The 24,520-nt window shown below is 34.3% G+C and overlaps 3 protein-coding genes across 3 annotated transcripts; all 3 read right to left on the bottom strand.

Moving 5' to 3' along the window:
- Positions 1-579: 579 nt before the first annotated feature.
- Positions 580-4,384, bottom strand: LOC130815879 (uncharacterized). The gene is made up of 2 exons (XM_057682394.1): positions 4,170-4,384; positions 580-3,905 (listed from the first exon to the last, which is right to left on the bottom strand). The coding sequence occupies exon 2, from the start codon at positions 1,978-1,980 to the stop codon at positions 592-594; it is 1,389 nt and encodes a 462-aa protein (XP_057538377.1). The 5' UTR covers positions 1,981-3,905; positions 4,170-4,384; the 3' UTR covers positions 580-591.
- Positions 4,385-4,590: 206 nt separating this feature from the next.
- Positions 4,591-11,334, bottom strand: LOC130815869 (transcription termination factor MTEF18, mitochondrial-like). The gene is made up of 3 exons (XM_057682383.1): positions 9,145-11,334; positions 6,532-6,775; positions 4,591-5,232 (listed from the first exon to the last, which is right to left on the bottom strand). Exon 1 carries the CDS (start codon positions 11,044-11,046, stop codon positions 9,295-9,297), a length of 1,752 nt encoding a protein of 583 aa, XP_057538366.1. The 5' UTR covers positions 11,047-11,334; the 3' UTR covers positions 4,591-5,232; positions 6,532-6,775; positions 9,145-9,294.
- LOC130810796 (uncharacterized) lies at positions 4,778-5,189 on the bottom strand. Its single transcript, XM_057676923.1, has 2 exons — positions 5,038-5,189; positions 4,778-4,946 (listed from the first exon to the last, which is right to left on the bottom strand). The coding sequence occupies exons 1-2, from the start codon at positions 5,187-5,189 to the stop codon at positions 4,778-4,780; spliced, it is 321 nt and encodes a 106-aa protein (XP_057532906.1).
- Positions 11,335-24,520: the final 13,186 nt, after the last annotated feature.

Raw genomic sequence — 24,520 nt, 5'->3', positions numbered from 1 at the left:
GGTAAACCAGGGGGCAAATCAGCAGGGAAAACATCCTTGTATTGGTCTAATAGTCCTCTCAACTCAGGGGGTATAGGCATAGGTTCATGGACTTCCTTAGTAACCAGAAGGTAAATCTCTCCTTCCCCTTGGATCTCTTTCTCACACTCCCTTCTGCTCATTAAATGAACAAGTATCTGGGTGGGTTTAGGAGGAACAGTCCTGTGGGGAGGCAGGGGTAATAGCTCCTTTTTCTTTCCATTATGCCTAAGAGTGTAGGTGTTTGTATAGCCATTGTGTGTGGTCTTCCTATCATATTGCCATGGCCTACCTAACAGCAAATGGCAGGCATCCATCTCTAACACATCACACATAATATCATCCACATAGGTTCCCAAGGTCATGCTTACCAAGCACTGTCTGCTCACTGAACCACTAGCTTTATTGTCTAACCATTTCATCTTGTATGGGTGGGGGTGAGGCTTGGTTTCTAATTTCAACTCATCTACCAGCTGCTTACTGATGCAATTTGATTCTCTCCCACTATCAATGATTAAATCACAAACTTTCCCTTGCACCTTACACTTGGTCTGAAAAATATTCTCCCTTTGGTCAGACTTTTTTTGCCATGGGTGTAGTGTGGAAGCTTCTCCTAATGATTAAACTAACATGCTCTTCCTCAGGTGGGATCTTCTCCAAATCTCCCTCTTCTTCCTCCTCAGTATCTCCCTCATATATGCGTCTGTTCCCTTCTTCATCTTCCAAATAAGTACCATCTTCATCACTAAGGTTAGGTGGGTCAATCTCTTCTTCTTGCCCATTCCTTGAGACTAACATTCTCTTGGGGTTGGTGTTTTGCCTAATGTCATTCCACTCTCTCATGGTAAAGGCTCTAGCATTAGGACAATCCCTCTTGTAGTGACCTCTTCCATTGCACTTAAAACATATCACATCCTTAGAGTTCGTGGGGGGCTCTGTTCTTGCTGTATTGCTCTTGGGTCCAGTATTCTGTACTTCCTTTCTAGGTGTGGTGAAGCTACCGGTGTTCTTAGGGTTGTAGGTCCTGGTGGTCTTAGTGTGTGCAGCCGCTAACCTTTTCAGATACTTCTCAACCTCAATAGCATGTAAGCTTGCTGCATGTAGAGTGAGGTCAGGCGTAATCATCATGTTATCCCTAATTTCCTCTCTCAATCCTGCTACAAACCTGCTTACCCTCATGTCCTCAGGGTCATGGATGTCACACAAAACATATAATCTTTCCCATTCATTCATGAACTCCTGCACTGATCTATTCCCTTGTTTCATGGCATTGAGTTGCACATACTGTTGTTGTTTGTAGGATTTTGGGACATATCTTCTTCTCATGTGTTTTCTAAGTTTTCCCCAAGTGTTGATCCTATTTCTTTCCTCCCTAAGTCTCTGTTTCTGAATCCCCTCTAACCAAACCGCAGCTGACTTAATCAATTTCACCTTAGCTACCTTGAACTGGTGGTCCAATGGTGTTTCCCTAAATTCAAAGTATTGTTCCAGTCTTCCTTCCCATTCTAGATATTTGGTTGGGTCATGTGAAAGTCCATCAAATTCAGGGATATCTAACTTCATTGTTCGATCCTCGTATGGTTGCAAATTAGGGTTTGGTGCTCTATCGTTATGGTTGCCTATCCGTAATTGGTTCAAAGTCTGCATAACAATACGCATGTTCTCCTCTAGCATCCCAAATCTTTCCTCCATGGTCATATCCGTTCGACCAGAGACAGCTAAATATCCAGCAATGCACACAAACAATTTATGACAAGACGAATGCGAAAAATAAAAATGCATGAAAACAATCCCAATGTAATGGCGTGTATCTTTTATCCCTGTATGCCGTAAAATCACTGATGATTGATTTTGTATGACGATTTCAAAAAATCGCCCAGCGCCTTTCCTTCGAAATTCCCAGAAACAATATGAAACCTCTTTCCTCAAACTGCTACTTTGTACTACCCTTTCCCAATTCATAATTGCGCTCTGATACCAAGTTGATGCAAAACAAAGGGCTGATTATGGCCTTTGTTATGCACTGATTCTCGTTGTTAATCAACCTTAATCAATGGTGCATTCAGAAATCCGAATTACTTCACAAACAAATGCACAGACACTCACAACAGCCAAAGAAAGACCTTCTTGATTTTCTGACGAGGGTGATTGTTGCCCTTTGCCTGTTTGGGATAACGATCCTATGACTATTACAATGCAAGGATATTGAAGCCTTGATTGCAAGGTTCCGTTGAGAATCCAAGTTTCTACGTAACTCTTCAAACTCTCCGGCCAAGTTGTCTCACAACTTGATGAAGTTTGCACAAAAACTTCACAAAACAGAAAATGAAACTTCTCTGAAAAATACCTCAGAATATTGATTGATCAAATGAAAACGTGTCTATTACATGAGAGCCTATGTATTTATAGAGTTTGGTATCTAAAACTAGCCGTTACAATTAACTTGCCTAATACACGTGGAAAACTAACAAAACAGAAATATGAACAGAAGGCAAACACTTAGCCAATTTTCTGATTTTCTTCGTCTGCTGGCCAGGCCTCCTTCAACGCGTATTACCGGCTTCCTGGTGGATTGTTAGTAAGACTCTAGGCCCTCTATGGCTTGGTCCATGTAGAGAGATGACGCTCCTGTCTTCCTCCTGGTCCAGATGTTCTCGGTCTGTGCACAGGATGGTCAGCAAGGTCTGCTGTTCGTCAGATTCTCCTGTTGTTCCTTTGCTGCTATCTGTTATGTCCCTTAAGCTCAGAATGCTAGTTTCTGCAAGGCTTTGAGTTTCTCAGCCCCAATGCGTGTTCTTAGGTCTATGCCTGATGTATGAGAGGTGTCAACGCTTGACCCTTGGTCTTCATGAGTATTTGGCGTAGAAGACAAGTTGGGATCACTGTCCTGTTCCTGATTAGCATTGTGCTGGGAACCAGAGTATTACAGTAAAAGAAGAGAAAGGAAGAATGATTTAGAGAATGTGGATTGCTATTTGCACACAGTGATTGACTATTACAAGATCCTTCTTTCGAGAGGAAGGTGCTCTCCCAGTAACACTATGTGTTTGATAATAAAATTTCCTGCCTTCTCTTCTACCTCATTCTCTTATTATATAACAGGTTCATAACAAACCTCCTCAAGTATGCTCTTAACAAAGTATCTGGGCTAACAAACTCTTAACAAACTTTCTTCTAAATTTACTACATTACCCTCTACTCAAAACTGTAATGATCGTCCAGGTTGGCAGCTTCAACCATCTTCTAGTGACTTCTTCTTGGGCCTTCTAGCATAAGTGAAACGGATATCTATTTTGGGCTGGTTCCTTGCACATTGTCATGGCCATTGTTCCCTGATGCATTTGCATCAGTTATGATCGTAAATGCAACAAAATCATTAACCTGTATAGATGTGCAGGCCGACCCTGCAGGACACATTAAACACCTTTATGGGTATGAGTTGCTGCAATCCTTCCTTTCCCAGACCCTGCTAATGATTATTCTATGGGCGGGATACACTAGGTATGATGATGATGATGATAATAATATGAATAATAAAGATGGGGATTGCAATAGAAGAATGAACTAGGTTGCTGAAAACTGCACTCTATAAAGTAAAACAATGAAGATAAACAAGGCCGTTTGCATGATAACGGCGCAACATAGATACTGCATTTCATGTAGCAGAAATGACTCGTCATGGTGCAAAGCCAAGCTTCTTAATATACTTTCCAGAATGATGTGATATGATGATAATCCCTTCAAAGTAAAGCATCCGCGATATGAAAAGCTTGTAAGAAAAACGCACCTCTCTGGACTCTGGGAATGTCAGCCAAGGCAAAGTTTCTGCTTTTTAAACCATAGAATAATATCTTCTGAGACATATTGACCATAATCCTATATAAAACCTACATCAAGAATCAGAGGTGGAAAAACAATTAATATTGCGCAATTTCAAAAATTTATGAGATTTTTCTAACAACTTTATATCTTTGAACATTGAATATATATTACGTATTTTAATATTATGACCCTCGATTTTTTAGCTTTGTGCGGTCGAACATATTGAACATACTCAGAACTTCCATGTCAAGAATGATTTACAAGACAATTCTACTTAGGAACTGTAAAATTCATCATTTCAGTACAAGTTTCTTTTACTCGATACAAACCTCACTCCCAGAACTTCAATGATTCAGGCGCCAAATGCTTGGCTTGCCAAAGGAAGGCACTGCAGAGACCTGAAGGCAAAGTAGAACTCGTTAGACGAAAATGTGAAGAGACAATTGATTCAGTTGGAACAATTTACCAAAACGAAGCCCCAAACGATTTGAACCATCGCCACAGTGAAGTTTCATTTTACATCCAAGAAGAAAACACAAGGATAGTTAACTTTGTTCGAAGAGAAACGAGCGTACCTTTTAATTATCTTAGACAAAATCTTGAAATAAAAGGTTTGTAACAAAGTCACATCTTCAAATCGACTATTCTAAAGGTAAACTAAGATATTCTCAGACACACAGCAAGAAAGGAAATGTAAAGTAGGTATATATGATCATCAAAGTCATCAATGAAAATATACATAGCTATAACTTGTTTTAAGGTTCAAAAACCAGAAAGTTATGTTCATTAGGGAAAAATGACAATCTCAATGAACAAGAGATTGAGCTTAAACACTTCACAAGAAAAGGCAAACACGAAAACGAGCCAATAAAAGCCGACCCTATGCTTGAATTGTAACAAAATGAGAGTAGTGAAAGTCATAGCAGCATCTTCAAGCTCAATTGCATTCTACACCAACTTCAGCTCGACGAGGCTTATTTTTTCGTCTGCTTCCATTTTGCCTAAACCCTACTGATTTTGCAGAATCTTTAACAACAGAATTGGTTTTTAAGCCAATTTCCTCCTTGACACAATCCGAACAATCTTTAGCTTGAAACGACCTCTTCCTTTTAGCTCCATTTTCAGCCCAAATTTAACTTCCTGAGTTTTTGTTAGTCATGTTAATCCTTCCATTCTCGATCATCACCATTAGCTAACTTCTCAACCTCGTCATCTTCAACCTCATCCTTCAATGGTTTCTGTGGCCTTCCTCTTCGCTTAGAGTCCAGAAATATCTCCTCTTTTTCACTCCCAACATCTTTATGAGATGTAACAGTTTGCTTCCTGCTTTTTCCTCTAACCCTACACATGATCTAGAATCCTAGATAAACCCTTAACAATGGTTCAAGAGACCTGTATACAGAAACCAATCAAGTTTTGATCAATTATTCCATCATGATTCATAAGTATCCTTGCATAAATCCATAGAAATCCTTTAACATTTAAATAAATTGAAGATAAGAAGTAATTCTATACGTTAAAATAGATATTCCTATCAGCTGATAACCAATCTAGAATTCCTCTGATCTGCACAATGCCGGCGGTTTTCTCTATCATTTTAATGTTTTATTTTATTTTAATCATTAGGATTTCAGTTACTCTTTGGGATTTTACCCAAAATAGGCTAGGAGTAAAAATTGTGGTAATTTTTATTTTTAGTTTTTTTTTGTCTTAATTTTTTATGTCTTCTCTTAGTCTTGAGTTCTTAGGAAGAAACTCAGTTTTATGTTCCTCCATTATTACTTTTACTTAATTTGATGCAATTCATAGTTTGTTCATGTTTCAATTAGTAAGTTTCTTTATCTTGTCTTTTAATTATTTGGTCAATTGTCTTTAATTACTTATTTTCATTATGTTTAGCATTTTAATTAAGTTTTTACTTATTGTTAATTCCATGTTCATCATTATGTCTAGTGAGTAGATTTCCCTTCTAAGATTAAGGGATTGACCCTAATTTGATACATGGAATGATTTTGATTAATTAATTGTGTGAAATTTGAATCTATGATTAAATCTATGCTTAATGAACCTTAGTTTAAATATCTTTGTTAACTTTTTCAATGAAACGGAAGTTTGAAATAAGGATTAATTTAGGATTGAGGTATATTTAAGTTAAATTCATACTAGTTTTAACCAGCAAAACGGAAGTTTGAGAATTAATATTAGTAAGGTCTTAAAAAGATATTAGTCAATAGAGCGTGAGATTAATTAGATCACTTTTAATCATGTTAAAGATTCAATTTCATACAATTATGAGAGTAATTGATTTCCATGCTAGAATTAGGTGATTCCCGACTTCCTAAATTTGCTTTATTATTGTTATCTTCATATCAAATTGTTGTCTTTGCTTTATTTACTAGTTTTATTTGCATCATTTTAATTATTTGTTTTATTAGTATTAGATTAATCATCATTTACAATTGTGTGTTTTTGTATCCCGTGGTTATCAGTTAAACAAATTCATTAACTCGCTTCCTCGCATTCGACCCTCAGCTACACGTACACCATGCGTTTGCGGTTAAAATAGAATTTCCTATCAATCTTGCTTTAATTTAACAATCATTTGGTGGATTCCAAAGATTAAAAGAGCATCTGACAATGGCTACAATAAAGAAGGTCAAGGAGTAGGCAGAACGATAAAGAAGCGTTTACCTAGCCTTGAAGTATTGATATTCTGTGCTTCACTGAACGTTTGCTCTTGGTATAAGGTAAAAGAATCCTTCAGATTTAAAAATATCCAAAAGGATGCCAGAGAGTCGATAATCAGAAGAATAATTATTAGATCAACAGTTGAAGTATAGTGTATATGATTGGGCTTGCAGAACAGCTTTTGAAATCCCATGGTCAAGTACCACTCGAGGGACAGCATTGCTTGATGATAGGCTCGGCATATTACCTGAATCAGAAGTTCACATCTTAGGAACAGTTTTAACAGATAATAGTGTTTTCACAATTTTTAAAAATATCTAAAACTCAAATATAATAAAATAGATATACTTATTACTCATGAGTCAATCATGACTATAGATGTGAAAAATTCAATACATCAAAGGGGAATTGGCTTATGCTTCTCCACTTTTGAAGCCTTCTATTCTAGAGATACGATCTTTCTGCCATACCCAACCAAGATATGAAGCAAGGGTATGGTGTTACAACTACACAAGTACTCGGAACTTTATGCATTGCAATCAGACTTGTCACATATTTGGATAAGAGGATTCAGAATTTGAGGAAGAAGGAAGAAAAGAGAAGTTTTGAATTTTTGAAAGCCTAAAGAAAAGACAACTAACACTATGTTTGGATGGAAGGAAATGGACGAAAAGGAAATGAAGGGGCATAGAGGGATGATATTTTCCTCATTTGGAAATTGGAAGCCAAAAGAGGAGGAGAGGGAAATGGAAGGGAGGGAACTAGAGGGTAAAAAAGTCCCTTACATTTTATACTAAACAAATCCTTACATTAAAAACTTTGATAGGAAAAATCAATAATCTCCCTTGCCTCTTCCCTTCCTTCTCGTCCTCTTCCCTCCCCATTCTTTCCTTCCGAACATGCTACCCAAACACTCCGTAAAGCATCCGTCTTCCTTCATAGACCTAATCCAGCAATATTGAAAACCTTTTTTGAGTGCCTTTGGATAGCTAAAAATGGAGAGAAGGGATTAAAGGGACAAACGGTCCCTTATTTCGATAATAAAAATTAAAGAGGAGGAATTTGTAGGGGAGGTATTTAAGGGGATTACATGGATAATTTTTGATAAGGTTACAATCTCTCCAACGGTGGAAAGATTTGAAGAGAAAATACTCATTTCCCTTCCTTTCACTTCCCTTCCCTCCCCTCCCAAATAAACAAGGGAAACTTATATTATTTCCCTCCCTTCCTTTCCCTCCCCCCTTCCTTTCTTTTCTCTCAAAAATTCTAAGTCAAACATATCCTTAAATATACATACATATATATATATATATATATATATATATATATATATATATATATATATATATATATATATAAAGTTCACACCGTTGCCCTTTTCCACCCTTATACTTTCTACTCAAACTCACTCATGAGGGAAGGACAAGCAATTGGAAAATTCATTTCCGCAATAACTCCATTAACAATGAGTTTTCGTGAATTTTGTCACCTTATTAACATAAATAATGAGGTTTTGTGCCTCCTTTTATATAGTAAAATTCGTAATTTATTTTAATATTTAACCTAATTAGATAAAAATATATCTTATAGAACATTATTTAGCATCATGCTAAGACGACCATACACAGACTTTGTACCCTTAACTTTATGCAAATGGCAACACCCATACCTTTCTATTAGTACGCTCCAGTTTTTGTTTGAAGTGAAGGAAAACAGAACCAAGGCAAATCCAAAGCATTTAAAACACCAAAGCATTCATATATCAGTGTAAATAATAAAATTAAACAGAAAGTCAAGAATGATCCTTAAACAATAGAACATAAATAAAAGCAACCCAAATATACAGAGAATTGCATCCATGCAAAAGATAACTATGACGGAAATTTGAAATATCTTTGAATGATTAAAATTCGAAAGATCTTTGTGAAACTAGAATTTCCTAATTTGATAATCGCGCTTAAACCACAACCAAAAATTTATCACTTACATTTCATAACATTCCATTACCCCAATGTCATTAAGTGACTCTCAACTAGGGTGGGTTTGGAGGTCGGATGTATGCAACCTTACCCTTGTTAGTTATAACAAAACAGTTTTTCCGATTGACCCTTGGTAGTTTATATCATCAACTTCACATAAACAGAAGTGCACATGATATAATCAGCCATTTTATTGTAATTCACTATGATCCAAAACCACATAAATTTAAATCTTTAGCCACATTGAAATAAGGGACAAAAATATTACAAATTAGAACATAGCAAAATTTGCATAGTTGTACATTTTAGCCTTTAGGACACCTTAAATGTTAAGCTGTGAATTGTATTTCCATTTTCCACGACTGTTCTGGTTCCACAAACCAAACAGTTCCACTGATTAGGAAATACATGTGAAATTGTGAACTATTAACCTCTGTACATCTGACAACACACAACTCTAACAAAAATTCTAGCCAATAGAACCAAGGAATCAAACTACATTTTAAAAGCATCTTATAAGAACAAAAGCACCAAAATCTTAACAGGGAATGATCAGTAATACAGCAAAATTTATGTTCAAGAAGCAAAATCAAATTCATATAGGACTAAGTAATAAGCAAGCTCTCAAAGTAATTACCTGCCATATACCGAGTAATTTGGATCTCTGTATTTGCTCAATGAAGAGAACAAGTTTTGAGAATCAATAGCCAAAAAACCCTGGTCACTTATCATGCACAATTACGTGAAGACTGTATCAGAGAACTGAGATTGTAAATATGAAAACTTTCTATCCATAAATCGTCTTTTTTAATTTCTGCCAAGTATCAAGGCCTCGAGGATGTTTGACTACATACTTCTTTACAAAACATGATTCTGTGCATGAAATTATAGTACTCAAAGTCAATGTAGGACAAACGGCATTATGATTGACAAGCCACCTGTACATAGAACATCTCAGCTTCACTCTTTCTGTCGTATAGGTCATATACCTTGGGAATGACCTCAAACTTGACACTGGATACCCCAAATCAGAAACAAGATATGTAATTTTTGTGTCAATAACTTCCTTTGATTGATTAAGAATCTGTGGGGCCACTTTGATCATTTTTGTAGCATCCTCTTCAGTGAGGCCTACTCTGACAAAACAGGCAAATCTTTCATGGAGTTCCTCTCCTTTACCACGGAATGCCTTTAATGCCCTTTCCATTTCTTTAGAGTTTTCTGAGAAGCCAATGCTTGACAAGAATTTAACCTTCCATATGCGTGAACGCGTTTCCTTATTCCCTGGCAATCGTTCGATTTTGGCTCCCAAGCCCCAGTTCTTTAACTCCAATGGATTCGCTACAATGATTTTACACAGGCGTTTCTTCCCTATGTTCAAATTACAAAATATACTATTGGCTTTCTTCAAAGTCAAAGATCCCAGCACAATAAAATGTGTGCGGATGATATTTCTAACATCAGTAGAATCCATCTTTAGTTCACAAAGTAACTCAAAAGCACGTCGAAGATTCCAATTAAATTTCCCAACTTTAATCTGAGGTAAGTTCAATAACATTGAGCATATGTCATGCTTTGTGGATCCAAATTTTAGCATAAATCCAAATAATAAAAAGGTCGACTTTCCAGAACAATCGAATAAAAGTTCTGGATGTTGCCTCACCAAATATCTCAACTCCTGTTTGTTACATACCAAGTTACATAACACATTTAGCGCCTCAAAGATTTGATTCCAATGGTAAACGCCATTCTCAAATAACTGTTGCTCAATCCAATCATACTCACAATCAAGACTCTGCAATTTCCCTACCACCTTACAAAACCCTTTGCCTACGTCACCAATCAAAAGCTTAGGATTAAGACTCAGGGTCTTGCCTATTGCAGCCTTACTCATTCCGATTGCCTCAAAATCTTGTAGTTTCAATAATAAAACCCCATCACCATACCGAAACACCTCTCTAGCCTCCTTATATATCTTTCCTATATTACTCCGAGCAACACCATATTCACACAGAATACAACAGTTATCAATCAAACCATCCTCATCACTCAAAAACATCAAACCACGCGGAAGAAAATTAACGAATTCAAAAGGCTGCAACCCTATACTTTCGAAGAAAGGTTCGAATTCATTAATGGGATTGTAACGCAGAAAACGAGCAAGGGAACGCCTAATATCAGTCTCATAATTCATATTTTCTATCAGCTTCTTCAAAAAGCGAGGAGAATTTTTACTCATATGTTCAGCATCCAAAAAGGGTAAGCTTCTAGTAGAATGTAAGTAATCCAACAATGCACTTTGCGCCTCTTTCCTAATGGTTGGTGAAATTCTATGTATTGTTTCACCATTGTTAGAGGTTAAAGTCCCTTCAATAACTTCATTGTGACCATCTCTAAGGGCCAATAAACTAAAAAACCTATGATTGCATTTAAAATTATAATTATAACAATATGGAAAGTTGCTTCCAAAAAATAGGTATTTTCTGGACGAATTAGAACAAGCCCATCTTAGAATAGGATACAATGTGAGATAGGTCATTATATACTTGTGTTTTCGGAGTTTATTTAATGCAATTACAATGTAAAGCTCAAAGAAGTAGACATTAATGGCGGATGCAATTACCTCAAGTTATTGCGAATTCTTCAATTGTACGAGGAGAATCGAAAGAAGTGATGCAAAATTCGTTATTAGCTTTCCGTACAAAAGATAAATTGAATGTTGAATAGGAAATTGGGGAAAGAATCCCAGGAACTAAAGAAGGTGGATTGAATCTCTATGCTTGCAATGACTGATTCGTTCTCCGGGCGAGAAAGGGTTTATGTTATGTTTCTGGTTTAGTACGGCTCAGCATCAAATCAATTAATAATTTACCAATCTCTCCGTGTTCAAAACCGGATACCGGGTCGACCCGGTTTCGAAAAACAGAGTACCCGGTTTTCCGGATAGAGAAAATTGAGTTCCTGATCCGACCCGGTTTAAACCGGGTACCCGGATTTCGGGTACTCGGTTTAAACCGGGTCGGAAACCGAGTACCCGGTTTTGTTAATTTTTTGTTTTTTTTAATTTCAGAGATGAGTAAAGAGTAAAGACAGTATGCTCTAAATTACCATCATCAATTCATCAGTTCATCATATACAAGCAAAATTACCAAGCTAGTGAATCTACCATCATCAATTCATCATATACAAGCAGAATTTTGTTATATATAATCTACCATCATCATATACATCAAAAATATTGAACATGTTGAACAAATATCAGAATCAAATATTATAATAGCTACCCAAAATCAGAATATCAAAATAATAATCAGAATATCGAAAAATGGTGATGAATCCATGTAGATCTTCAATAAGTACCAAAAATGGCTGAATAAATCTGTGACAAAATCGAAAAGGGCAAAAAAACAAAATAAGTACCAAATAGCAAATACTGAAATTTGCGAAAAATAAGTACCAAAATCTGTGAAAAATTTGCGAAAATGGTGATGAATATCAGAAAATCGAAAATGGTGATGAACTAAGATGACAAAATCGAAAATGCTAAAAAATTAAATCAGTGACAAATATCAGAAATTGCGAAAAAAAGTAAGAAGATCTGGAGAAGAAGAAGAATGGTGATGAATTGAAACAAACTTACCCAATTAAAGAAGTGAAGAACTAAAGAAGAAGAAGAAGAAGAAGAAGAAGAAGATCTGAAGATTGAAGAAGCAAGATGATTGAGTCTGGATTGAAGAACGCAGGAGGAAGAAGGCAAGAAGATCTTCAAAACACCACGAGTTTCTTCGTAGATCTAGATCTGGATTTCAGATTTTGATTTTGAGTTCAATTTTTGGGGTTTTTGATTTTGATTGGATTGTGATTTGGGGGAAAATGAGTGAAGATGAAAATTGAAGAAAATGAGTGAAAATTGAAAATTGAGGAAGATTGAAGGCGCAGCACGAAAGAAGGAGGAAGAAGACGGCAAGGAGGAAGAACTGATTTAGGGTTTTCAATTTTCTCTTTTTATATTAAAAAAAAAAAAAAAAATCAAACCGGATACCGGGTACCCGGTTTTCCAAAATTCGCGATCCGTATCCGACCCGAATACCCGGTTTTAAAACCGGGTACCCGACCCGGATTATCCGAATTTTGGAAACCGGGTAATTTATCCGCTTTTAAAAATCGGAAACCGGGTTTTCGGATCGGGTTTTCGGAATCGGATATTTTGGAACACCCCTACTCCAAATTGTGTACCCTTACCATTTCATATTATTGGCTACCTACGCTATAATATAACATACGGTATTAACAATAAGTTTAAATTTTTAGTTGAATCGATTTATTTATATGATATCAAAACTCACCGTAATAAGAATTATATGAGTTAGAATTTCAATCATCATTTATTTAAATTGAAACATTTAGCATTGAATTTGAAGATAATATTAATTACATTTCAAACGAAACGTGTTAAAGTGTGTAACATTAATTTTTTTATACTTACATCTTAACTAAAAGTGTAAAAGTTAACTAGTTACATGTAACAAACAATAGGAAATCAAAATAGCAAAATTTTTATTTTTACAAATCACTTGGTCTCACGCTCAACAAGTCATTTCATTTATCTTTGAGATTTATCCCTAAAAAGATTTGCACACATATTAAGTGTTAGAAATGTTTAATAATCAAGTGAATATTTTGTAAGTCATTTAACGTAATTATGTCAGTATACAACGAGACGTTAATTTAGTCTACATTGAGTAACGTTTATGTTTTACTAGAGACCAATAAACGTCACTGAACCGTTATTTGATAATGGAACGAGTTTAAAGTGGCTGAATCTATTGGGTCACACTGTATCAACGTGTGAGATCATTTTGTGTGTTTAGACCTATATTAGTCTAGATTCATGTGATTGATCTAATTAGACTAGATATTATTCATAAACTTTAATTTTTTATGAGACTCTTCAAAACACCCAATTAACTTAATTATTAATTAGTATTATTAGGTGTAATGTAACCGTATGTGATGAGATTTGCAAAGTCTTAGAAGAGAGATTGTATATGCTTTCTAATTGATAAGCTTGAGATATATAGTGGTAGCGTGAAGAGCCATTGTGAGTAAAATACAAGAGTTGTATACGCACAAAATTAGTTTAAGAATTGTTCTTAAATGATGTACTAGTATACGGGGTCATATAAGACGTTGTGGGTGGACTACACTAGAGGAACTTCATTTGCGGTTCTTGTCTCACGGTTTTTTTTGCTAGCGGATTCACATTACAAAGGTATAATTTTCATCTCAATATTTACTTGTTTCATTCATGTCAATAATTGGGTCTTGGAAAGTTTTAGTTTTAATTCGGCATGTTAAAAGTTAGAGAAAATTACTAAAAACTACCTATTCTATTACACTTTTTGCAAAAAACTACCTAATCTAATTTTTTTTTTGCAAAAAACTACCTTAAATGACATAAACGTTTGCAAAAGACTACCTGATGACGGAATCAGTTAGTTGACCGTTACTTGACCAGCACGTGTCTCACGTGATTTACTTAAGGCATTGATTTTCCCTAATTAGTTAACTAACATACGATTTTCCCCAATTATTTCCCCTCTCCCCTTAAAATCATAAGAACCCTAATTTCGATTCTTTCCCTTTCAATCCCTAATTAAATTATGGCTTCTCCTAATTTCGTGAACTAAGGAAAATCCTGAAATACGGTTCAACACCTGCAATAATTTCAATCCTGACACGAATTAGAGGGGATATAACAAGTTCAAATGGATTGATGAATCTGAAATGGTTGATTGGCAAAGACAAGTGATGAACACACTTGTTGAGGAGAAGCGACATTTATCAACAGAAATCAAGATATTGACTTTAAGGATTTGTTGCCTGGAACATGAGAAGGAACAAGCAATTTCGAACATGAGAAGGAACAAGCAATTTCAGAACTTAAAAGGATAAAGAAGAAATTGATGAACGAGAGAAAGCATGGAAAAGAGATATCAAGCTTTGTATTAGGTTTTTTATTTGGTTTTTTCTTGGTGTTGATTGTTCTAATGAAGTTTATGTAACCTTCAAACAATATTGTAAGAATAGTGTTATGTAATAGTGAGCAGGGATTGTAATTGTTGTCTGAAAGCTTTTGTAAACATGATTATGATGATGAAGAGGCTGATTTTCTTCATTACTTTGTTACTAAATATCTAATATCAACAGATGTTCATTACATACATTATATAACCTAACCATAGTACTTCCATAACCTAACTAGGGGTGTCAAACAGATCAGGTTGGGTCATTTTCAGGTTCGGGTCATATATAAATGGGTCAATAGACCTAAACCTGACCTGTTTAATTAAATGGGTCAGAAATTGAAATCCCAACCTGACCTGTAGCAAGTCGGGTCAACCTGCTAAATACCCATTTAACCTGTTTTTTTGTTTGATTTTATTCGGTTTTTTCAGGTCGTTCAACCCATATATTTCAGGTCCTTTGACCCATATACATGTTTCAAAGTTCAACTATCATTAAAAAAAATCATTAAAGACGGCAATAAGACAAACACAAAAGAAAATCGAAAACAAGACAAAAAAATCGAACACAAAAATCATTATGAAGAATTAAAGATGGCAGTAAGAACAATGAAAATAGCAGTAAGGGCAATGAACAGTAAAATCGAACCCAAAAACAAAATCAAAACAATCGAACTACAAAAATAAAAGAATGAGAAAAAAAAATAATTCTTATCTTGGCTTCTGGCATCGAGGACTTGAGGTAGTGATAAATTCAGGAGGAAGATGGTAATAAGAAGTTAAAAACTAAGAAGTAAGAAGAGAGAAGAAGGTAGAACCGCAGGCGCAGAGAAAAGAAGAAGAAGAACTGAAGAAGTAAGAAGTTAGGGTTTTTTAATTTGGGGCTTTGGCCTATTTAGCTTTTTTTTATATTTTCAAAATATTATTTTGTATGTTGAGGCCTATTTAAGTATTTAGCTTTTTTATGTCAAAGTTATATGAAGTTTTAGGTTAAATATTAATGGGTTAATATAAGATAATATGGGTCGACCTGACCTGACTAACCCATTTAATAAATGGGTTAAACATGTGTTTTTGGGTTTAAATATTCAACCTGAACCTAACCCATTTAATAAACAGATCAGGTCGGGTTGATCCATTTAATTAATTGGGTCAAAAATCTGAACCCAAACCCGATAATTTCAGGTCGGTTTCAGATTAGGTTAGCAGGTCGGGTCATCTTTTGCCAGCCCTAAACCTAACATAAACAAACTAACGTAGTCAAAAAAAATTGTTCCATAACCTAATCATAGTACTTCCAACAAAAAAAGTTACAAACTCTTCATTACATACATTGAAACTACATTTTTCTACTTTGATTTTGAGAACTTGAAGATGCTTGGGTTGAAATCACCCTTAGGGCTGCAGCTTGCTCCTTTCTTGTTGCATCCATACGCCTAAGATTTCTTTCTACCTCCCTTTGATTGAAATGGGGTGGCAACACTGTTTGCAGGGGCAACAGAACTTGCAGTTGCTGTTGGCACCATTGGAGTGGTTGATGATGAGGATTCTCTCAACAAGGATTCTCCCTCCAATCCTCTAAGTACTTCTCAGCTAAGTACAATGAAGTAACCTTATTATTGTGATGTTGGTGACCACTAGGGATGGCAACAGGTCGGATCTGGATTGGGTCCAGGTGGACCCGAATCCAGAACCGTTTTCAAAAACAGGATCCAAATCCGGACCCAGATCCGCGGGTCCAATTTTGCAAGACCCAGATCCGGATCCGCGGATACTGCGGATCCAGTACCGGATCCGAGTCCAAAACGGGTCCAGTTTTGCCTTTTTTTTGTATTTTTAAATGTGTTGAGATTGCAATAAAGCGATATTTATAGACTAATGTTAATAATATATATAATTTCACAATGAATCAACCAAAAAAACATTATACAACTTAAAATTGTCTTCAAAATATCGAACAAACACATTCAAAATAAATCAACATAAATCTGTTTATGATTAGAGAATTAATCATTCAACAACTCAATTTGTTGGTCAAATCGAATTGATAAACCAGCAATTGAGGAAAAGAAAACTTACACATTGAAAGGAAGCTTTGGATCGGATGTCAGTATGATCTTGAAGGACACTCTGCCTCTTCCTTTCACCCAAATTGAAATTGATTGATTAAAGAAACCCAAATACATTTAAGAAACCCAAAACTTGGATATTCCAATTTCCTTTGTTGATGAAGGACCACTTAACCTGTATTTACACTGTCAACCTAGGTTGCACTAAAACGAACACGGACACGGACACGGACACGACACGGGTACGGGAAAACGCCAACTTAAAAATGGCGGACACGGGGACACGAAAATGGTAATATAATAAATATATCAAATTAGAGATAATTTTACAATCTTTCATTTGATATATGTAAATAAACACTTTAAAAACATAAAACTCACATAAAATGCAAATAAGTACCAAATATTTAAAAATAGTCATACAAACCAAATCAAAGAAAACCAAATAAAATAGGTAAATTTAAGTTTGATCATCACACATTATCATCCTCCGCTACAAAAGTAGTTTCCAACTCGGGCTCATCGAGAGAAAGATCCGCCATGCCAAGACAAATAGAATCTTCTCATTTAAAATTGTAAGTAATCATTTAAATGTTATAAGTGATCACTTCAAGACAAAATAATACTAACCAATCAACATAAGTAATTTACAAATTTTAAGTGATTGTGGTGCGGTTTGGGGCAACAAATGGTGGTGCGTGGTTTGTGGCCTACTGCGGTGGCCTAAATGCATGAGTAGAGGAGCAGAGAATGTGAGGATGTCAATAGTGGTTGTAGCGCACATATTGAAGGAGAAGGCAGCAATGCTAGCGGCGCTCAAATGTGGTGGCAGAGAAAGAAGAGGAAAAAAGAAATTATTTTTATTTATTTTTTTTTTTAAAAAAACGTGTCCTTGACTGCTTGCCGTGTCCCTTTCGTGTCCTTGCCGTGTCCGCGTGTCCGAAAAAATATTAAAATATTGGACACTTCATTTGGCGTGTCGGACATGGATTTTCGCGTGTCCGTCGCGTGTCCGTGTCTGACACGGGACACGCCAGTCCAGAGAAGTGTCCGTGTATTCCAGCTGTCAACTTCACAATTGACCCCGTTTCGGATTTCAATGCCGGCTCAGATGGTACAATGGGATCTCTATCTTTAAAATTTAGATTAGTTTAGTGATGGTGATGACTGATGACTGAATTGTTTTGAAGAAATGAGGGCGTGAGGCAGTAGGCAGCCAGTATTCAAGTGAGGGAGAGGGAGTCTGGGTGACTGGGTAAGCTTTGGCTATTAAAATATTTTTTTTATATTTTAAAAAAAATAAATAATAAAACGGGTCCTCCAGATCCGCGGGTCCGGATCTGGGTAATTTTTTCAGATTCGGATCCGGACCCGTGAAATTTAAACGAATTCGGATCCGACGGGTCTAATTTTTTAGGACCCAGATTCGTGAAAATGGATACAGATCCACGGATCCAGGTCAGGTCCAATACCCATTGCCATCCCTAGTGACCACAACTATATGTCCTGATCTGAAAAGTCTCTTCTTCCTTTAACTTAATTGCATGAACCTTAAAGCTGCACTTCTTCTCTTTTCCACAAACACAGTTAACTGTCCTAACTCTTTCTTTCTTGCAATCACATATATTGTAGCAATACACAATCGCCCTAGTACTACCATTGTGCAAGTAATAATAGTTATATCTACTTTCAATGGCATGATACCTCAAAGCTTTTCTAAAAATAGAATTGAAAGGGAATTTCAAGCCAAGGGACAGATTAATTTTACCTTTGAAGTCAACCTCAGCATTGAAGGTTGGATATGATGTTTTCCCCTCCTTACAGTCCTTCAAAGTCTCTTCATCATCACCTTCTGTAACATTTGGGAAATTAATATTTTAACACGAGTTAGTTTAAGAGAATTATTAGTGCGAGAATGATCTTAAATACACATGACATGAAACATTCTCAATTTAATTTCTTTCCTCTTTTCCTTTTCTTTTATTTGATTAAAATACCCAAACCCTAATTTCATTTAACAAAACTGAAATCAAAAATTTGCTCTTGTTCCATTTAAGCCATTCGAAATCCCTTGCCTTCTATTCCTCTGAATTTCGCAGTCTTCACCCTCAAAATAACTCTGAGAATTCGAGTATAGAACAATGGCTTTTCGTGCTTTCCTTCCTTGCCATTTTGACATGAAACTTTCGAAATTATCAACAATGGTGCCTTGTTCTAATTGCTTTCACCTTCTTGCCTGATTCTTGAACAAACAAACATAATTTGTCCTTCTCATTCCTCTGAATTTTGATAGCAAGTACTGCACCTCCGTTTTCCTCTGATTGTATCGCTTAAAATACAAATAGCTTGCCTTCTTATTCGAAACATGAAGTGGGAAAACAAGAACATCTTGCTTTACTTTGGTAACTTTTACCTTCTTAAATCCTTATGTAATTCTAAATATTTATGTATACATTCTCTTTGCTCCATTATATCTTAATTTTTATTTCAATGCATTCTTTCCGAATTCATCAAAAATGATCAATTATTGATTCAAGATTTATTAAAAATAATTATTTTGGCCATTTAATTGGACTAAGTGACCATCAGTATCAAATTATTGGATCTTGGGATAAGTTCTTGAATCTTAATGGTTAGTATGAAATTATTAATTTTACGGGTCTTGTTGAGGAATATTTGAAAGTAATGAAATATTGGATAATTGGTGTTCTTGATTTAATTATGTGAGTCTTGGTCAAGTTACAGTCGTAGGAGGAGATGTAATAAGTTATATGTTAGTATAGTTACATCGAACACACGCTGGTGACGTTATGATATTGTCATGCTTCAGGATACGACTACGCGATAAGCCCTTCTAGTCAACTGCAGCGAAACGGTCTCAACTTCTCAAAGCGACATTGTCGGTGAGTAGTAGCAGTCCCTTAAAGGGTCTGATCAGACTACATTCTTGAAAATAAACTTTTTACTAAAGCTCTTTTGAATTGGAAATTGTTGAGACAAATGTTGTTGTGAATGTTTATGCTGATATTATGATATGGTCAATGGATCGGGCTTGCGAGCTGGTCATTGACGGAGTTAAAGAACATTGTTCCCTGCTCCCTGTTTTTGAAGCGAATTGTCATTGAGATATTGACTAGCTTCACCCGAGAGCGACGTAGCCTTAGAGCTATGGAGCACCTCTCAAACTAGACTCCCTGTGCGCACATAGATCTAGGGAACTGATGTTGCTTTTAAACCTATGATTTGAATTACTGTGTTTTGTTGTTTTGGATTGTTACTTCTCATTCAGTTTAATCTGACCCCCTGTTGTTTCCATCTTTTAGTTTGATTACAGATCGAAACCGGACGGGAACGATGGGTTAGCGGTGTTGAATAGCGTTCCAAGGATGTATATTGAGCTGAGCAGGTGGGAATTTGTAGTTTTGTATTAGGTTTTTTGATAAATGTATATTAGTCTTGGTTGTGTTGGTTATATTGGAATCTAAGTGAATTGTCTGATTACTTGTGTTTTAGATAGATGTTTGGTTTGAGAATTAGCTGAGTTAGTTATGTTGAAAAGCTGGTGTTCCCTTTGCTCAAGTTTTGAAAGTGTGATTTAAGTTTCTTGGAAAACGAACCCAGTAATGACCCTGTTTACTCAGTCAACAGTAAGTCGGGTTGTTACACCTTCATTGTAGTAGATATCCCTATTGTTTTCCTCATTCACCTCCTTATCCACAGTCCGCCTAACTTCTTCATCACCTAACCCTACATCATCCAAACCAAACTCTATATTCTTTGCAAATAAATCAGCATCATCATCATCCTCTGACTCACTCCCAGAACAAGCTCTGTAGTCACTGTTTTGTGAAGTCTGTGCACTTGTTGCTTAGGTATTTGGTGTTTGAATACTTGTTGTTTGTGGAAGGTGTTCAGAACATTGAAGTAGGGTTTGGGTAGTTGTCTGCGTTTTAGATCTAGGGTTTAAGTGTAATGACACATTTACAACCTTGTCCTTTAGTGGTAGTCCCCTTTTCAAATGACCACTTGGAATCTCCACATCACCACCAACCTTGTCTCCCACATCACCCTTATCTATGTCCAAGTCATCACCCAATCTACACATATCATCATCAATGTCTATGTCATCTAACACATTTCTTTAGGCATTTTCTTTTTTGATTTTTTCTTACTGATTTCTTCATCTCTATCATCACCCCATGAACAACATAAAGATGGTACCAAATGTTCACTATAAACAAATGTTCACTAGCTTCATCATCTCGTATGTAGAATAATAATGTGAAAAATTTCTATAGTTATGAAATTGCAGCACAACACATAAAGATATTAGATCACAACACATATACAACAATCAATAAGCATCATTAAATTCAAGCAAATAAAATGCAATCAGAAACCCTAGAAAATAAATTCAATTTTAAAAGGTTTTGGAAAAGAGGAATTTACCCTTGCTTAGTTACTCACTTGAAATCAACCCTTTTTTCTTTTGACAATCTCCTTTTTTTCCCATAAACAACAAATTGATTCAAATATACATGAAGGAACGCTTTGAAATCTCAAACGAAAAAAAGGAAGACTAAGAGAAGTAAACAGAGGATCGAGATTGGGGAGTAGATTAATGAAATAAACCCACGCATTCAAGTACTGATTCAGAGCATATATGAGAGAAAAATTCGAATTTAGGGGTGGATTAATGAAATAAATAGCAATTAAAGAACTTACCAATTGATTTGATGGGATGATTAATGCTGCATTTAAGTTTTGATTGAGTGTTAATGGATGTCTTTCATGATCTGTGAGAGCAATCATCAACTGAGAGTGGAGGGAAAGGAAAAGATGACGGAAATTAAACATTTCATAGCTTTAAATGAAGTCACGTGCAATTCACATGTAAAGTCAAACATAGAACTAACGGTCAACTAACCGAGTCCTTCATCAGGTAGTCTTTTGCAAACATTTATGTCATTTAAGGTAATTGTTTGCAAAAAAAATTAGATTAGGTAGTTTTTTTTTTTGTAAAAGGTGCTATAGAATATGTAGTTTTTAGTAATTTTCTCTAAAAGTTAACATTACTAGAACCCTACATTAAAAAAAGAAAAAAGTGGATATTTTACTGGAGTCAAGTACTCGTAGAGTAAAAATAAAAATATAGGTTCAATATAGGATAGAGTAATTAAGTGTACGTTTTAATTATAATAGATCGAGTCATGTGTAAAAGAGATATCATTTTCCTGTGCAGAGGTTGTATCGGTTCGTCCTACTGCCTAACCCACTAATAAAAAAATTGATGAAAAAAATATAAAATTTTAAAATATTTTTTTGGAACTAACATTTTTAAATTTAAAATGAGCATTTTATACCTTTGAATAAACATTTTAAGTATTAGAATTGACAATTTTAAACTCTTGATGTAGAAATTTTAAATATTGGAGACTTGGAATAGTCATTTTAACCCATAGTATAAAAAAAAGGTTAAGGTTTTAAATTGGGAATTTAAACTTTAGAATTTAAATTTGTAAATAATATTTGAAAGTTGATATTTAAAATAAAATGTCTTCAAAAGTTAAGATTTTAGTTGAGAGTTTGATTGTTAAAATCAATTTTTTCTATTTTTATATTAGTAAATTAAAGGCGATGATATTCATCTAATTTTCTACAGCAATTCAATTTATTATCCATTCAAGGGAATTTTCGTTTATTCATTTTCATTTTTAAGTAATCTTAATACAAAAATATTTAAATTTTGTTTTTAAATTACTTTATAAATGACTTCAAATTTTGTCTATACATAACTTCAAATAGAGTTTGTGAAAACTTTTTATTTTTTTCTTGATTTACACTTTTTAATTATTTGAAAACTTTTTTGAGTTTTTAAAATATTTTTTAAAAATTCGATAGTTAATAGGAAATTTTGTAAAAACTATCTCAACTATTGTTGATTGATTCAAAATACCCTAAACTATCATTTAACTCTATTTGTCCCAAGTATTGGAATACTTTACTTTTAACACTACGCACATTACTTTTAACCGGTTGTTTTGTAAGTAATTTGAGTCAATTAGCAATAATTAGGGGTATATAAAATTAAGTATCCCTATACTTAAGAGTATACATGGTTAAATGATAGTTAAGAGTATTTTGAGTCAATCAACAATAACTGAGAGTATTTTTTACAAATTTTCCTAGTTAATTTATGATGTAGAGATTGAAGATTATTAGATGTTAATCTAGAAAAATCTATGTAAAAAACCTAAACAAGAAACTTGTAGAACATGTTTCTAGAATATTGTTAGTAAAAATCTTAGAAAAAATCTAGAATTAGAAACCTAGAATAATATCAAGAATTATCTAGATATGAATATAATATGCTAAAAAGTGTATAACACTCTAAGCTTAGCTAGAATAGCCTAGAAATTAGAAGCTTGCAATACCAAGGCTATAAATAGCCATTTCTTGTACTTTGAAAAAGCAAGTAATGTAAGCTATAACAATTCAAAAAAAATATCGTCCAACTCATCTTTACTCCTCTCCTAACTTGCAATAATAACCCACTAACTTTCGCATATTAATTCTAACAAAGATCATTTAGTAATGATATAAAAACATATATAGTTAAAAGGTGAGATTTAATAAAATCTAAAGGTGATATTTCTTTTCAATTTTTCAATAATTAATATAAAAGTAAATTTTTTTAGCCTATTTATGTAAAAACCCAACTCTAACTTGAATTGAATATTATGTTCGTCATACTCTATCCTGCCACAAATCTCTATGATAAATTTAACTTTATTTTTGTTTAATTTTATTTTAGTTTAATCATTATTTTTACGCTATAATTGATTTCAAATTAAAGTATGTATCATTTTCTCTAGATAAAATTGCGAGTTTTATTTTCACAACTTTCTCTCCAAACGCGGTCTACCCTCAATCTACTTTGTACCAAAAAAGACAAATTGGTGTACATTTCTATTTTGTTTATACTCAAATTTAAAAGCTAATTCAAATTTAGAGGACCTCTAAATAATAGAAGCAGATTTAGAGAAAGTAAAAGGAAAAGCAAATTTGATATTATAATTTTTACTTACTCTCTAATTAAAATAAAATGTAATTGTTTATTTATTGTTATTGTTATAAGAAAAAATATTATTACTTTATTTGTAAGATAAAGCAAAAAGGATGACCAAAGTAAAAGAAGCAAAAGATACGCATAGCTCCATCAAGTCGCCGCTTTCTAATCTCCATTAATTATCACTAATTATCTGGATTTATATTTTGTACAGCCAATATAATTAATTAATTAAGCAGTTTTATTTATTAATTTTCTGAGTTTATATTTAATTAATAATAAAAGATTAAGATAATGGGAATGCTTTCAACTATTGTCATGTCCAACGTCGACATCGCAACTTGTGTTGATAATTTTTTGATGGTGACTTTAGTTGATCACTTCTTTGCACAACATATCCTATTAATTAATTTAATTAAACAAAACAATTAACTTAATAAAACATATGAACAAATCAATTATATATCGTTTTATATATTTATTTAGTAATAACAAATAAATTTAAAATTAACACAAATTCTTGTAAGAGACACTCTCTTTGAGAGACCATCTTAATTGAGCTAGCCCAAAAAAGAAAATATAGAGTAATTTTTTCTGTAGATATTAAAAATATTGTAAATAGACATTTAAAATATTATAAGTAATTAAGTACTTACTCGGTGAGCATAAAATATATTATAAGTAAGCATTAAAAATATTTTAAGTAGGCATTAAGAATATAATAAGTAGGCTAGTAGGTTAAGTTTCTCGGTAGGAATTAAGAATATTGTAAATAGACATTTTAAGTAGTTTTTCGGTGGACATTAAATATATTGCAAGTAGGCATTAAGAATAAAGTAAATAGACATT

This window comes from Amaranthus tricolor, chromosome 1, assembly GCF_026212465.1.
Source record: "Amaranthus tricolor cultivar Red isolate AtriRed21 chromosome 1, ASM2621246v1, whole genome shotgun sequence".
Classification (NCBI taxonomy): domain Eukaryota; kingdom Viridiplantae; phylum Streptophyta; class Magnoliopsida; order Caryophyllales; family Amaranthaceae; genus Amaranthus; species Amaranthus tricolor.
Note: the sequence above shows the minus strand (reverse complement) of the source record. Positions and strands in the feature narration are given on the sequence as shown.

Excerpts from the sequence above, each read along its gene's own strand:
- LOC130815869 (XM_057682383.1), bottom strand. The coding sequence starts at position 11,046 with ATGACCTATCTCACATTGTATCCTATTCTAAGATGGGCTTGTTCTAAT.
- LOC130815879 (XM_057682394.1), bottom strand. The coding sequence starts at position 1,980 with ATGAATTGGGAAAGGGTAGTACAAAGTAGCAGTTTGAGGAAAGAGGTT.
- LOC130810796 (XM_057676923.1), bottom strand. The coding sequence starts at position 5,189 with ATGTGTAGGGTTAGAGGAAAAAGCAGGAAGCAAACTGTTACATCTCAT. Across the intron at positions 4,947-5,037 it reads GAAGATGACGAGGTTGAGAA|GAAGAGGTCGTTTCAAGCTA; the intron begins GTTAGCTAATGG and ends TGGAGCTAAAAG.